This window comes from Castor canadensis, chromosome 10 (genome assembly GCF_047511655.1).
Source record: "Castor canadensis chromosome 10, mCasCan1.hap1v2, whole genome shotgun sequence".
Classification (NCBI taxonomy): domain Eukaryota; kingdom Metazoa; phylum Chordata; class Mammalia; order Rodentia; family Castoridae; genus Castor; species Castor canadensis.
Window position 1 is genome coordinate 70,662,919 of NC_133395.1, and position 18,084 is coordinate 70,681,002.

Here is an 18,084-nt window from a genome sequence, read left to right on the forward strand (position 1 = left end):
AAATTCTTTGGGCTTAATCTTAACTCCCAACTATCTAATCACCAAAAGCACACATCATGCTTTCAACCCTTACATTGGTCAGTCCTCATCTAATGTCTTCATTTATTTCATTGTGGAAGGAATGCAGGATGTGACACTAGAAGAGCAAGGCTTGAAAATGGGACCATTCTCAACCTATATGATTTTAATTTTGGTTTTTCACTGTAAAAAAAGCAAGACCAATGCCACTTATATCTCATGTAATTGTGCAGATTAAATGAGAATGTATTCAAAAGGACTTTGTCAAATATGAGACACCTTATAAATGTTGATAAATGTTACCTTTGTCTAAACCGAAATAATTTGTCAGGATACAAGCAAGGTATCTAGTTACAATGTTCTATACAAGGATCAACAGAAAAAGAAGAGAACATATTAATATATTTGGTTTACCATCAAATTCCTCTCAAAACTTCTAAAGTAATGTGATACAGTATTTCACTGGCAATCTAGTAAGAAAACAAAGTTGTCAATTCTTAATCTGAAAAGAAGTCACCTCTCAAAGATGTTTTGGATAAAGAAGCATAGGTTGATTGACAGTGCTGTAAAATGAATATGTAGGTGACAGAGAAGCTATTATCAAAGATTCCTGACTGACAGATCATTGTTAATTATGGGCAAAACTCCCTATAACAAGTAATCAGTACCATCTGGTAGTAACTATCAGCAATACCTTATCCAGTGCATGGGCTATGAAAAAGAAGTTATATTATGAAAAATAAGTGACATGAAGAAAAAGTTAAATTTCAAAATCCAGTAATCCAATGGCTTATCAACAAAATGCAAAACATTAATAAGACTGTCTACTAAAAAAACTAAAAGCAACTAAATTCATAGCTATTGATGAGAAAACTTCTGGAGACTTCATTGGAAGCAAACTCGGCAGAGTTTTAAAATACAGCAAGTATAACTACAGTAGCATAGGGGCTAAAAGTCCAGCTTTTAGTGTCTTATAGACTTGGGTTAGAATTCTACTTCTAACAATTATTAGCTGTGTGACATAAGAAATGTTAATCTCATTCAGTTTCCTTCTCTTTTTTGTTAAAATCAGATTCCTAGTGGTTCACATTGCATAAGATTGCTACAAAGATAAAAGGAGATTCACATATAACACCTAGAATATTGTAAATGGTCACTGCATTTTAGCTATCATTTTTATTGCTATGGCTCCCAAAAGTGCTGATATAGTCTGAGTCTGTATCAGTAACAGTACCCAGATTGAAAGAAGCAACAATCCTGGAATAGAATGCCAATGTCACAACTCATAAAAAAAAAAATCCTATGAGCAACATTAGTCATCACATTTCAAGAATAATGACAAATAGCATTATATAAATAAGGGAATGTTTAGGATGACAGCATATCAGAAAAACAAGTCATATGAGGAAAGGCTGAAAGGACCATAAAATTACAGAAAAAGAGTGAGAAAAAAAAATAACAATTTGAGCATATTTGAAGGCATGTAATAGAAACCAAGATGAAATTTCCATGTATCTTAAAATACCAAATTATAACCAACAAACAGGAAGAAGAAATTTGTAGCAACATTTAAGAACTCCAATTTCCAAGCACCAATGTATTCAATCAGCTAGGATGACCAAATGACAATGATTTGGCTGAGAGAAATTTTGATTTTTCGGAATTTTTTTTGAGTCCATAATTTCGTGGATTTGTAGAAACAATTTCACTTTAAGATAGCTAAATTGTTTATCTAGAATTAGAGGGCCACACATTTTTGTCCTTGGTATCATATTTCCATCAATACTACACATTGTCTAATACCTCAAGACATTCTCTGCTCTTAGCATTCTATTTTATATAAATTTGAAAGATAATCATTAATATGTGTTGATAACAAAGTGATTATCTCCTAGGCTGTCATCTGCTATTTGCAACTACTTATATTTGAAAGTAAAAAATGTCAACTCTTAAAAAATTTTCTATCACTTTGTTACTCTATATTTCCCACTAGTTAACTATTTCATCTATACCAAACACGTCTGACCTAGGAGTCTAATTACCCATGTGGGTACTCATTTAGGATACATAATACACTAAAATATACACAAAATTGTACAGTACATACTTTTTTGTACATATAACTTTTATATGAATTTTAAAAACATAGTTACTTAAAAGGTCAAAGCAAAGAATCTAAGTACCCATACTTTCAATGACCTAAGTATTCCTCTCTTCTTGCAGATCGTCTATTCATATTAATGGATGGCAAGAGTCCCCTACATTACAAAATTTCTACAAACTGTATAATTTAATATATTGAGAACATTCTTTCTTTTTCCACAAAATTTCAAACCTCTATCCTATCTTTAAGACTTCAAACTACAAAAAATATGGATAATTATTTTACAGTACATACAATCTGTACATGCATACAATCTTGGTTGTAAAGGCCAAGAAATATTTCATTGTAATTTACTTCAACACAATTTGTAGTTGACTGATGATACTTTTATTCATTGAGTAATACATTATACATATAAAGAGTGAATTTTTCATCATTTAATTCTCTCAATGCTAGATATCTGAGATATGAAAAAGATCCATTCACTTGTTTAACAAATATTTACTGAGCACCATGATATATAAGGGCCTGCTAAGTTCTAGAGATATAGTCACTTACACAACAAAAACCTTTCCCTCACAAAACTCACCTTACAACAGAGAAGACACATACATGGTAACATAAATGAGTAAATACAGTAGTTTGGATGGCAAGAATACAAAAATAAAGCAAAAACAAGGATGGTTATTGAAAGGATAGTTTAGAGAAGACTGAGAGAAAAAAAAGTGGTACATGAGAAAACTCTGAGGTGTGAAGAAACAAGCCATGAACATAACTAGAGGAAAGTATCAAAGGCAGAGGGGACAGCAAAATGGCTGACATATTAGACTAGGTTAGATTGAACAACATGGAGAGCAAAAGAGGTGAGATGAGAGAAATAAGAAGGGCTCAGACCACTGGGTCTTGAGGTCCACTGTATAGATGCTTGCTTTTACTCAGAATGGCATCAGAAGCCATTAAGCACTTACAAGAGGGATCCCAAGAAAGTGCATAAGATCACCAAAGAAGTGAATGCAAATAGACAGAAGTGGCCCAAGGACAGAATCTTGAATGGGGGAGGAATTTTTTCATTAAATAGTTCTGTGAATTTTGTAAAAACAATGATATTACTTTATGTGTGTACTTCATGGTTTGTCCTAAGTATAAATTTAGATACTGAAAAGAGGGCTTACAAATAGTGATTCATTAAAAGGCCAGAGAATTCTATAACTATTCATAGTTTGCTATAAGAATCACTCTGGGGTCCAGAGTGGCTCAAGTGATGAAGCGCCTGCCTAGCAAGCATGAGACCCTGAGTTCAAGCCAACACTGCCAAAAAGTAAGAAAAAAAAATTAGGAATCGATTATTGCTTTCTTCTTTCTGTTCTTTTCATCTTTTCTGCTAACACTAAAGAGTTGACAGGTTAGTGGATACAACCTGTCAACCTATGCATAGAAGATTAGGGGACTCAAAAATAAAAATTAAATATCCTATGCCCTGGAGATACCAGAAGAGGAGAATTATACAACTTATTTCAATAATTGCTAGATCTGAGTTATGTCTAAGACCTTTTAGATACAGTACTTTTGTCTGGGATTGAAGTCTTCGGTACTGGGATTTGAATGTAGGACCCGTGGTAGGAAGGTGCTTTACCATTGAGCCACACCAGCAACTCTTTTTGTGGTTGGGTATTATTGAGATAGGGTTTCATAAAGTATGGGTTTGAACGTGATTCTCCTGATCTCTGCTTCCTAAATAGCTAGCTAGGATTTCAGGCATGAGCCACCTAGTATCCCGCAGGACTGAGGCCTTTTAACCATGCTCAAAAACAGCCATCTGTTTTTTTTTTTTTTTTTTTTTGAAACTAGATGTAAGGCTGTTTCTTTGATTGTAGGAATCTGGAACTTTGTGGTCTTTTTTAAAAAATAAGGCAGCTTAATTCCGTTAATCTATGTGTTGGTAAACTGGGTCAAGAAAGTCAAAAAAATGGATCAAGGTCACAGACCTAATTACATAGAGAACAACTATCAATAGTCACTTCTCCTTGTTTCCAGATTACCAATCTTTCTCTAATAAGGGTTATAGATGCTAAATATTTATACTGAAAGAAAAATAGAAACTTAAAAGAAATATGTTACCTAATATATTATTACTATTCACTGCAGCTCATCAGAGATCTGATGGTTTCATCAATTATGCTTCTGTATTTTGTAAAATATTTGAAAACACTAATAGAAAAAAACACAAATGAAATTATAATAGAGTATTAAAGAGATACTTTATTCAGTTTACTGATCTGTCTATGAAAATTCCAGGAGAGCCAAAGGCAAGAATATTGGGAAGATTAGGATACAACCATCCTTGGTCAAAATTGTATCTTCTGGCAACTTAAAATATATACCCCCAGGATTCATAGACCATAATACAAATAAAGATGACAGCAGATAGGAAGAGAAAATTTGAATTATAAAGGTTGGTAGATTTGTAATCAATTTCACGTACATTTACTTGTTCATCTCTTAAAGCGATATAACCAAAATACCTTTTTCAAAAAATAGAAAGTAATATAAGAAAAGTGAAGTTCTCAGAAGTAACTGTACTTTTCATATTCTTACTTAAGTTCAACAAATTAATACAAGAAGATCCTATCAATTGTACTAAACATTTCCTTATTACTTACTCTGAAATTTCAATTTTGGCACTAAAACCAATGTTAATAAGCTTGTGATACATCAGAGAAGCTACCTACCCTAAGGTTATATCATTCATAAGACAGATTTTATTTCAAAGACTTTGTTTCAGTGATGTGTTTTAGAGGATGAAACACTTGGAAGCAAGGTATTACAAAATTGAGAAAAATAATGCACACTAGTTTGACCGAATAGGTTAAACAGCAATTTGATCACAAACAGGTCTGAAAATAAAAAAAAAGAAATATAAATTATGTAAGACTGATGTTTGTTAGACAATGAAGCAAAACAATTAAAAGTTTTCTGTTATATTGCATACTTACAACAAATTTAAAATGTATTGACAATTAAAATGTACAGAGAACTAAAATGTCCTCTACTTTTGGTCTTACTGAGCTAAATCACAGATATAACATATACCAAATCTTTAAATGAAGAAAAGCATGTGGAAATAATAGGGTTAAAATTTTAGTTTAAAAGTACAGCAAAGCTGCATTGATTGTTTTAGCAGAAAGCTAAAATTGATACAGTTATTAATATATAAAGTAATAGTTTTGCTAGAAGATGTAATAAACTATATATATATAGATCAAAAGATAGCATTGTTGAAAAACTGTGCAACTTTCTAAGATGAGATTATTAAGCTTTTCTGTCAGAAACAAAACCATTATAAATATTTCTTTGTCTCACAGTAATAAAAATTTGAAAAATTATTCATAATGATGTTACCTGTCCACACATTGTGTGTCCTCACTATAGAGCAGTATTAAGGATCAGCAGCATTTTTACATTCCATAAATACATCCTTTTTAGGACCACTCAGTGTAATCAAAGACACATACTTAAATGTGAACAACGATTGGAGGAGATAAAAGGAATTAGCATTTTCTATATATGTGGATAAGAATTTGTTTCACATACAATCTGAAGAAATATCTAATTCTACAAGAAATTATTTTCATTAAGTCTAAATTCTAAAGTTTAATGTTATCTGCTTAATAAAATGTTATAAATTTAAGACACTGAAATTCTTCAATGCCTTATCCTAAGTGATGAGAAACAACCAATGTAGAACATAAGTTAACAGAGTTCAAATTATAACAGCTTTTTAAGGGAGTTTTTCCCAAACTTACAATTTAAAATATGTATAATGAATATATTGTTAGCATGTTATGCAATAGGCTAACAAAAGCAAAATCACAGATTTCTATTGGGCTTACAAAGTATTATTAGGAAATATGATTTAGTTACAAAGAACCAAACAACTGAGATGATACCTATTATTCAACTAACAATAGAAATAAAAAATACTTTATTGATAGAGTAAGACCCATGATAATTCTGTGTTTGAAGCTGGCAGCACTCAGGACTTTCATTTTAAAGCCTTTCATCTTGAACCCTATTTTCAAGGAATTCAATCTGATCTTAAAAGACATGTTATAACTTGGATTTTGGACTTTAGTGCTTTGGAAATATGTTTAATACCTCATAATGTAATTATAGATACCTTAAAACAGATAAAGCAAATAGTAACAATGCGCTGGAAATAGAATTGAAAAATTCAGTGGTCCAGAAGCTCTTGAGAGAGTGATGCCTCTCAAAAGCTGCTCAAAGCTTCAGAATTTGAAGTTAAATTTTTGATGTTGTCACTCTCAATCTATTGAATGGCTGACAGACAATCAAACCGTCTGGCTGGCTGGCAGCTCATTTTGCTGGCAGGTGGCAAACAATTAGACACACCAATTTGTGCCTCCTGATGACATTAAAGCATGAAACTAAGTTGTATGCAGGGCCTAGTGATTTGTGTGAAAGCATTTCAAAAATAATACTCTTTGCCGTGGCAACTCATTTCAGACTGCCACCTCCCATTATGGCTTTGAGCACTGAAGACGACAGACTTGAGTTACGTGCAGTGCAAGGCCACTTCTGTTCAATCCGTCATCAGTGCCCCCTGAGACCTCAATCCCCTCCTTTCATCAATATCACCTCATCATTTACATCTGATAGTACTTGAGCTACTGCATATATTACCCACACTAGAGATTCTTTTCCTAAAAGGAAATACTGAAATATGCTTTGTGCTCTTCCATTTCATTTCTACTTTTGCAATTTAGAATAATGATTTCACTCCTATTGCATTTTGCACAAACGTAACCAGCAACAAATGGAAAGTTTTATTTTTAAGGCGATAGTCTCAAAAGCATAACAAATTCTGAATAGCTGAGAATACTGACACTCAGGTGTAACAATAATTCAAATAAAAACAAAAAACATTTTTCTTAATTTCACTGGATTCCCTTTTGGAAATCAGAATAATTCTCTGTATTTATTAGTTTGTATTTTAACAATTTAAAGACTTAATTTAAAATTAAATAGGACATGAAACTTAAATGTCCTTTAATTTATTATAACATTAATTCTTAGATAAAGACTTAAAGATATTTGCAAGAAAAAATATTTAAAAGGATACATTTATATAAACTCACAAACACATACACATATATCCTGGGAATATAAACCAAATATGTGAAATAAAGGACATCAATGTGAAACAGCATAAGGAACATTCACTATATGATGAACCTATGACTATAACATTCTCTATTTTTAAGAAAGAGAGAAAAATACCTGCCTACATGTCATAGTCCAACAATTTTTCACTTTTTAAAACTTTTGACACAACACACCTTATGTGATATAACCATTTGCAAACATCTTATTTCCGTACTACTCTGTAAGTTCAAGGAAGACAAAACTAATTTTGTTCATTTTTATCCCATGTAACTAATGTTACTACAAAAAAATTTAAAGAAATACATATGAAACACTGGTTGAAGTGTTTATAGTCAAAATTTAAATCATTATTTGTACATGAAAACAATAACTGATCATAAATAAATGACTTCATTGTCAAACACTTCTACCAGTGAACTCTAAAAATATTAGTTACTAGTTAGAACAAAGCAACTGGGCTATTTTACAGGGAGTAATGAGGAATATATGTTATACCTTCACTACATACCTATTTTGACATTCCAATTTAAGAAACATTTGATTTCCTATCTTATCTCACTAAAATTGCAATCACTTGATTTATAAATCACCTCATACAAACAAGCACACGAACACACATATTATATACATATATGTATATATATACACATAAATTTTTGGTATGAAAAAAGTATTTTAAAAATCAACAAGTTATTAATTCAGATGGTAAATCAACACATTCTTTGGTTTATATGTTAATATATAAACATAATTTGGAATATACATCAACTCCAGTAGTCACAGCTAAGTATTATTGTTAGTTTAATTACCTAAAATATTTTTGTAATACTACATGTACTTTTGAATAGCAAAATATATGGCATATACAGATTCTTTAGTTATAAAATACTTTATTTTGCTTCTCTGGACTATTGTTTTTATTACATAGATAGTAGAATAGGAAGAAGAATTTGTTGTTCTTAATAAATTCTTTGAATGATTTAATTTTAAATGTAAACATATGGGACACGTTGTAAGTAGCTTAGATATACCTAATATGCAAAAAAAAAAAAAAGCCTTTCAAGAATAGTTATTTTCAAAAGCTGGGTGTGGTGGCACATGCCTATCATTCCAGCTATGGCAGAAAGAGTAAAATAGGAAGATCATGTTCCAGGCTGGGCTGGGCAAAAAGCAAAACCTTATTTCTAAAATAATCAGAGCAAAAAGGAATAGAGGCATGGCTCAAGTCACACAGTGCTTGCCTCACAAGCATGATGCCCTGAATTCAAACTCTAATGGCACAAAAGGAAAAAAAATACTTATTTTCAAATACATGCAACAAAATATGACTTTTACATTGATAGTACAAATTCCATAAAGAATGACAATCTCAAGTAATCTTAAAATTTTTTCAGTATATTTTCATTTAAAAACTGAACTTGTATTTTGTTACTTAAATGTAAGCTATTTAATCTACAATAATTATGACAGTATCTAATAATACTGTAATGCAACTCACTGGATGCTAGATTATAACTAGAATCTGGACTTCCCTATTTCTAATCAACTACATTATATTGAAATTTTAAAGATATATTTTTTAAATGTTTTATCATGAGAATAATCAGTTTGGCCATTCACTTTGATAGTCTTTGTAATAAGGAGTTACATTAGTAAAAATAAAGTTATTAAGACCCTCCTAGTATTTTTAAATTAACAGTCTAATTATCATCCTACAGATAGAGCACAGTGAATAGGAAGTTAAGTACCTACCTGTCAAAGGAATGAAACTGCATAGGAAGAATAGCATGTGCTTCTCTCTTCAGTGCTGGGTCTGGGTATGGGATAGGTTCAGGGCCACATTCTGCAATTTCAACTGGAGCAGCCACAAGACTTTTCAGTATTTCCTTGACATTGATGCCTTTGGTTTGACTAATGCTAGATATGGATGGTGCAGGCTTCAACAATTCACTGGGATTTTCGGTTAAGCTCTCTTGTGATTTCTTTACTTCAGATGACAAAGTGGATAAGAGTTCACTCATGGCATCAGGACCTGTAGTTGTTTCTAATTCTGCCCCATTGAGGATGCTAGCTACTTGCTCCTCTCCAATTCCTGAATCTGTATGAGGAATTGAACTTTCTATCTGAATATCTTCACCAGGGGTTGGTGTTTCTTTTTCCTTTATAGTGTCTGGAAATGCAGCAGGTGTTTCTGTAATAAAAGGAATTGATTTTTTTAAGCTTCACAAGTGAAACTCTTGTGTTATTAATAAAATGTTCTCACAGTAGAATAGAGAAAATAAAACATGTAAGAAACAAACAAAAACATTCCACAGGCATGTTTGACTATACTTAACACAACTCAGTCAACATATACATTTACAACTGTTTTGTTCAGAAAACATCAAAATAATCCGGCTTCTTTCAAAAGTTATCTAACTTTACAAAATTGAAACCTTTAATAGCTTAGGAAATAATTCTCATAACAACCTCTTAAAATAATTATTCTATGACTTTCCTGTTTTATCTTTCCATTGTTAGCTAACAATCATACAGGAGAAATTCTTAATATTTATTTAAAATTATTATTTTCCTTAAATATTTGAAGTCCTTTTCATATTTTCTTTGGTAGTTTAATAACCAATAGTGTAGTAAGAAATATTTAAACTAGTTGAAGACATTATTTTAAAACTACATGTTTTATACATATTATATATGTATATATAATTCTAAAGAATCTGTAAAATGTGAAACATCACAAAACTATTAGTTTTCAAAGGATAAATTCTTTAATAATGGAATAATGCTCCTATGAACTTAGTCTATCATGTCTTTATGATCAATTATTTTAGAATACTTGTGCTCATTCTTTGTGAATGATTATGAATTTCATCTTACAAAAATTGAAATAGAAATGTGCATCTATATTTATATGAAATACACATACTGCTAATTAAAATAGATGAAATTTTAAATCTTAAAAATTTCAAATTCCTATCAAATCTCATTATACAAAGGTTAATATAATGAAATTCCAAGATAGTAAAGTGTTACCAAATTCTAAATGACTTTATAAAATGCATCTAAGTGAAATTTGTATTAGTAATTGTCTTTATCTTAAACATTTTGAAAAAAACAACATAAAAAGATATATAAATTACCTGAAGTTCCTACATTGAAGTACATAATCAGTATATGAGCACTGTAGTATCTTAACTTGTATTTATATGTATCCTTTAAATTAAGGACAGACTAAATTACTTCTAATTTTAAATCTGCAAGTTCTATAAAACTTCTTAGGTTTTTTTTTATTGTTATTATTGTTTCTCTGTTACAAAATGCTATTTGGACAAGAAATCAGGAGACTACCCAACAGAGTAATAGGTGACATTGATGCCTGGAAGACATCTCAAAATATCTTTTGTGAAATTTCTGGTAAAAACACAGAGAACTTTGCTTTAATGATACTATTGTTTGGAAGGATCAAGATTTGTCCAAAGTTTTATGCACACATATTAAAAAGGGTTAAAGATAATATGAAGAAATTTCTTTAGTACAGGTTCAATTCTTGGCTTTGTGGTTGAGACAGTTTTATTAATCTATTGAATATAGACTAACAATATTCAAATTTACTGAAAATGTGATTTTTTTCATTTTTCCAAATTAATTTCAATTATATATTATTGATTTCAATTATATTAAATATATATTAATTTAGAAAAAATAACATCCTTATTATAGTCAATCTTTCCACTAATGCATCTCCCACAATGCAATGTTACATAATAGTCATCTTCCTAATTATTCAACAGATCTCAGTCTGCTTATTTATTTGTTTGCTTATTCAAAGACAAAAAGAAGTAAAGTTTATGGCAATAATATAAAGTAAATAATCAACATGAAAAATGGAGTATATTCTTTGTTGTTTCCTAGGTCAAAAATTGAAATAACTGCATTAAGGTTTTGAGACGACAATCTCAATAATACTAGGCAAAGTACTAGACAAAGAAACAGGTTAAGAGGTATTGATAACAGTTTGGTTGATTCTAAAAAATAAAACCTTATAAAGGTGGATTGAGATTAAAATTAAAACAGTATTAGGAATAAAGAAGATGGGAAAAATCAAGATACTTCTGGAATATCTAACTTAAGAAAAAAAAGAAAGATAATACACCACTGAGAAAAGAGGACAAAAAGGAGAGCTGTTTAGAAGAATAATGAATTGAATTACAAATCAGTGAAGTCTGCAGAAACTCTAGAAAATGTGTATCTGTATACCAAGACAATAGCCATATACACTGGTTTATTCAAACTGAGGTGATGGTAGCAACATTGTAATGATGAAATAACCAAGGACTATAAGATGTAATATAATATAATAACGTAATTGCAGAGGCTGTTATTATCACTATTGGAGATATACATCTATATATTGTATTTATTTGGAGAGAAAACAACTGCAGGAAAATGCCAAGAGAAAAAACTAAGCTGCAATAGTGGCATATCTTTGACAACAGGATGCAGAATGTTCATGCAGAAATAACACAATAGCAACTAAGACAGTATCATGTTACCAGCATAAGATTTTGTTTGTTTTACAGAGTTTAATTATCAAAAGGCATATGACATACTGGCAAACCTAGTCCCTGGTTTGAATTTAGCTGAGTTAATAAATTTGGTCTAGAGTTTTGATTTTACATTAATAGGATGTCTAAACAATTTTATTTATGGTACATTTTACATTAAAAGGTACACAAATCTTAAACTTTTCAAGTTAAATCAGATTAAAATATAGGAATTTCACTAGCAAAATATCCAGGAAAGTAAAACTTTGATTTGGTGCTCACAAGATACTACACACAAAGATTTCTGACACAAGCTATACAACTTTTTGCTTACCTGCTCAACTACTTACTTTCAATGAGCATTAAAATCTTTAATTCACTAACTAGAAACTTAGAACTCCAATACAAATGCTGAATTCTCAATTAGAAGTTTAAAGATTATACATATACAATAAAAAGATTATTAATCTTGAAAATAAGAATATTCTCAAATAGCTCACCAAAATATTTACACAGCACCAAAAAATCTTAATTTTATTTAGTTTTAAACACATAAAACTATTTAAAATTATTATTAAATTAATACTTCAAAAAGGAAGTAGTGAATTTGATATTTCAATATGAATGCTATTCAAATAAATATTTGTAAACTAAACCCTGTAATGTTTCATAGAAAAATAAATTGTCAATGGAAAAATATTATAATAGCAAGTGCAAATATAATTCAGACCAGTAGTCAAAAAACTCACCTTAATAACTCATTATGAATTTACAGAACATGCTCTCAGTTGATACCATGTACTTCAGCTTAGAGTATTTCCTGTGACACTAAAGTACTTTCAGGATTTACCCCAGTAAGTTTCATAGGAAGTTAGGCATGAATGGCAAAGAAAGAATAAACGATTGTATCTGTACAGGTTATAGTAATGACAGCAGGTTTGAAAATTTTCAGTACTCATCTGTTTCAGTAGCAATACGCCACATCAGTACAGAAAGCAAAAACATTACAAGCCTGAGTGATTTTAAGCTTGTCAGAAACAGGCAGTTGATACCCACATGCCTTTTTTTTTTAATAGTGTTTTTCTTTGAATCTAATGAATCTATCTAATACATTTTATAAAAATTATGGAGTTATGTTCAGGAAGTGACATGTTTACACACTAACCTCATTTATCACATTCTTTTCTCCAAAATTCCTGTGCTATAGTAATTTATGGAGTGTTTCAGTAAGCTTTACATATTAAATTATTGACCTTGCTGTTTTCCAAATTCTCCAAACAAGGAGTAACAATGACAGAAACATACAGTTGCTTGCTAGCATAGCACTAAATTATATTAAAGATTTGCTCTTCAAGTAGTAATATTAAACAAACTAAATCACTTTCATTTAAAATAAAACATAAAAAGCAGTATGAAACTAACTTATTTTATATTAATTCCAAAAGTTCAAGATTAAATTAAGTAAAAATTAACCTTCATTCCTGAAGAAAAAATACATAAAAACTATTTAAAACTATTATTAAATTAATTTAATACACACAAATAGAGTCCAATGCATGATGTTTGTTTTTAGTGTAATTATTGTTTATATAATTGTTCATTTATTGTTGCTATATACTTAATATAAATATGTATGAATACATCAGAAATTCAATAACACAACTAAAGGATAGACCCATAACAGAAAAAAACAGCACTTAAGAAGGTATGATTAAGAGCCAAGAAAATCTTCTAATTCATGTTTTGAGTGTGAGTCTCTGAGTTTATTCTACCGAAGCAGATTTAGAATTACAATTATCTCAAAGAGTGTGTTGAGCTCCTCAGAGGTATATATTAGTGATTTTCATCAAACCTGGAGATTTTTTTCAGGTTAATAATTCTTCAAATACTCTTTCTTTTCTGTCCCTTTCTTTCTCTTTGCTCTCCTCTGGTACTCCCAGTATGCGTATGTTGGTTCATTTAATGATGTCTGACAAGTCTATAAGACTGTTCATTTTTCTTCATTCTTTTTTGTTCCATTTCCCAGTCTAGGATAATCACAAATATCCTATCTTCAAGTATGCTTATTCTTTCTTCTGTCAACTGCAATCATTTCTTGAATTCTTCTAGTGCATTTTTCATTCTGATACTATAATTTGACTCCAAAATTTCTACTTGGTTGTTTTCATAATTTTTTTCTCCTTGTAAAGATAATTTCTATTTGGTGAGACATCATCCTTACACTTTCAATTCTTTAGAAAAGGTTCTGTTTATTGGCCTTCTTGAATTAATTCTGTAAAATGTGTTTCCTATCAACTGCAGCAAAAAACAAAACAAAACAAAACAAAAACCAAACCTCTGCTCAGTTATCCATCAGCATAATTATTGCCTTAAATGACTTGAAGCAATAGAAATCACTTCCACCCCCGCCCTTTTGCTGTACTTTGAGGTTTGCTTGCAGCACTCCTCCAGTTTAAAACGTTCCTCTATCCTGCACTTTCTGTTTGTGCAGGACCTAAACGTCAACAAAGGGGAGAGAACGGGACCATCCCAGGTCTTTCCTGGGCTTGAGTGCAGCCTCAAGAATGTGGGTATCTTGTTCTCAGACCTTCTTTTTAAGATATTATCCAAAGTACTTGGTTTGCTCCAAACTGGCACTGTCGCATCAGGCAGTTACAATGTCAAAAAAAGTTACTGATGAGTGTCTGTTCTCATTGTCACTCTAAAGGCAACCTGCTTTCAGTCTACTGAAAGTGTACTCCTCTCATAATAAATTTTACTATCATTTTCCCTAAAAAAATTACTGATGATTAAGAGGGGATGTTTGATCAAATACATTATGTGCATGTATATAAACATGACAAAAACATTTATACAATTAATTTATGCTAATAAAAAATTACTGATGATTTTTTTTTCAATAAATGCCTGGGAAATAGATCTTTCACCACCAATCTAGCTCTTGATCAGGTCAAATAATGACCTGTTTTTTCCAGCGGTCTTCCAGATACCTCAAAAAGTTCAGTGCTTTAGGGAAGGGCCTTTCTAAGAACTCCAAACCTGGTCTATCCCAATCAGCTACTATCAGCTATTTTTTTCACAGCCACCAAGGTTGTCTGCCCTCTGGTCTCCAACGTGACCATATCTCTGAGGAGAGTGGATAGCAAAAGAACGAATCTCTATTTAGCTTCCTGTTCTTTTGAGGATTCTACAGTTTTTCTATAATTAACACCTTTTGGATTGTTTTATGTCTTTTGATTACTTTCCAGAGAACTGAAAAAGTTGATTTGACAATTTTTGCCAGTGTTCTCACTGCTTTTATGGAAAAGTAGTGTTTTAGAGATCCTTGCTTCACTTACTACTAGAAGTCTCACCTCCAAATTGTTTGAAACGCAAATTTTAATGTAGTTTCAATTTTTACATGTTGAATAAATTATCTACAAAACATGTATTTAGAAAATGTAATGGAGACAACCATTACAATGAAACATCAACATACATGTTCACATTTTTTTTCTTGAATTACAGAAAAAGCCAATATAGTATAACTAATAAAATCAATTTGATAAGCTATGATTTGGCTGTTATGGAATTCTTAAACAGTTTAGGCATTGAAATTAAGGCTATTTAGAAGGAGGAGAAGGGAAAAAAAGAAATTAAGACTATTTGACTTTCACTGGAGACTTTTTTTTTATGACTTAATAGCTTTACAACAAAGAATGAGTCCTTTAGCTTTCCACAACCTATTTCCTTATTGTCTTTAAAACTGACATATAGTCTCACATGTTATAATGATGATTAAAGAATACAACACATGAATAGCATATAGCATAATCTCACTATAAACTTTTGTGCTTGCTATTGTGCTTATTGCTTTTACTATTATCCTCAGCATCACTATATCCTATCAAAAAATAAAGAACACAAGCACTCTATCAGTTATTCTTTCTACTCATCTGTAATTGCTCTTTTCCCTAGAACTGTCCCCTTTACCTACAGACCATCATCTTCTATCCTTAAAGAGCAACTTCTTACCCTTATCTCCCCTTCACATTCAAAATTCATTCATATTCTCTCTCTCTCTCTCTCTCTCTCTCTCTCTCTCTCTCTCTCTCTCTGTCTCCAAACACCATGGGAATGTGATGAAAATTCCTATTCTAGTCCCACTTTACTACTTTTCTTATTTTCTCAGTTAAATTAGATACACTTTAATAACCGCAAGCACTGCACCTGAAAATTACTGGTCTTAAGTATGTTGTAAAGATCAAGAAACTTTTCAGGCCATCACCTGTAATGACACTGCTTGCTTGATTAAGCTTTCCAAAGACTTAGAAAATTCCTTCAGACATTTCAAAATTAACACATCTAACACATCTTAAATGGAAGTCTTACTTATTCTCTTCTACCTTATATATATGCACTCTCTTGTCTGCTTTATTAAATGGCTATTTTCAGCTCAGTGCTGTAGTTCAGCTTGCTAGGAGTCAGTTTTGAAACTTCACATTCCCTCATGTCCTACATCCAATCTAGTACTCAATCCTGTCCATTTTATCTCTGAAGTCTGTCTCTAATTTACCTTCCTCTTTTATTTCCACTGCCCCTACATCCAAATCCTAAGTGACAGCATCTCTTACCTAGGAAGCAACAGCCTCCTAATGGGTTAATCAGGTCCTATGCATGCCCCTCCAATATATTACTAATTGTATGTAAGAATACTCTTTTAAAATTGTAAACCAGGCTGGAAGTGTGGCTCAAGTGGTGGAGTGTTTGCCTAGCAATCACAAAACCCTGAGTTGAAACTCCAGTACTGCCAAAATAAGATGGATATAATAGTTACTTAATGCTTAGCCTAGAGACTAATGCCTGTAATCTCAGCTATTTGGGAGGCAGAGATCAGGAGGATTGTGACTTGAGGCCCACCTGGGGAAAAAGTTAAGCAGACTTCATTTCAACATAAAAGGCTGCGCACAGTGGTGTGCACCCGTCATCTTAGCTATGCAGGAGACATAAGTAGCAAAATAACAGTACAGGCTAGCCACAGAAAATACTTGAAACCCTGTATCAAAAATAACTAATGCAGAGATGGGAAGAGACCAAGATGGCAGATAGATGATAGGCCCAGGAACTGAGTTCTCACAAGTCTAAAAGAAAACTTCAGGTTCATGGTAGCAAGGGCTGGGGAACCTGGCTTCTCTGCCAAGTAAGATACCACCATAGGCTTTTTATAGCACAAAACAGCCCCAGAAGCCAGGATGCTATGGCTTCTAGCTACCATGCCAGACTACCAGAGAGTACTTTCTCCCTTTCATTTTTATCATTTTTATTTTTACCTCTAATTCTCCAAAGAGCAAAACCTCAATGTAGAAAACGAGAACAACTTCTAAAAATGTTTGGGTTATCCTGCACTCACTGAATTTGTGTATGCAGGAACTCTGCTGTCTGCCTGTGACTAGGGCTGCCAAACTTCAATACTACAACCCATTCAGGTGAGTGTGACGCACCATCTGCTCTGAATGAAACCACATAGACCAATGCAGCTTATGGGTACTAATTACATCACTCCTGGACAAAGCTGCTGGCCTAACAAACAGAGGGAAATCTCCAGTCTGATGGGAGGGGGTGGCCCTGAAATTGTTATTGCTAAGTTATACCTCCAGGTCAGTAAACAGTAATTTTTTTAAATAAATTTTTATTAGGCTATATTCATGATACCAGGGGGGTTTCATAGTGACAATTCTGATTAGACTTATATTGTACATTAGTTACATTGACCCATCATCTCTCCCCCTCAGCCCCTTCCCACCCCACTTAAAGCAATTGTAAGAGGTTTTCTAGCTCTGTTTCATATAGGTATATGAAGTCCATCTACCATATACCATCACCTTAATCTCCTCCTCCACCTTCCCCCCCTCCTACTAGTACCTTCCCCCTACACACACACACACACACACACACACACACACACTGTGCCTATTTTACAGTCCTGGTTTTCATAATTAATATCTGAGTTGAAGTTCAAAGAGGTGCCTCAATGCATGCCCTCTGTGAGTGTGCTTTATTTTGGTCTGTTCAATCCTTTTAAATATTCTCCCTTTCCCCTTTACCTTCCACCCCATTTTTCAACATCTTTCAATACACATTCTTATATCCTCTACTTTAGTATCTTGTGGCATGCGATATTACTGCTGCTCTATCATTCTCTTTTCCTTTCTTTCCTTGAGTTCCATAGAGTACTTACACTGTTATAAGCACGTT

At 32.0% G+C, this 18,084-nt stretch overlaps 1 protein-coding gene across 5 annotated transcripts in view; it reads right to left on the reverse strand.

The window, feature by feature from the left end:
• The window catches only part of Nbea (neurobeachin), a 643,202-nt gene that overhangs the window by 415,605 nt on the left and 209,513 nt on the right, over nucleotides 1–18,084 (reverse strand). For all 5 annotated transcript variants that reach the window (XM_074043550.1, XM_074043551.1, XM_074043549.1 and 2 more), the window contains one exon: nucleotides 9,059–9,497. In XM_074043550.1, coding sequence (XP_073899651.1) covers nucleotides 9,059–9,497 — 439 coding nt within the window. The remainder of the gene's footprint in view (nucleotides 1–9,058; nucleotides 9,498–18,084) is intronic.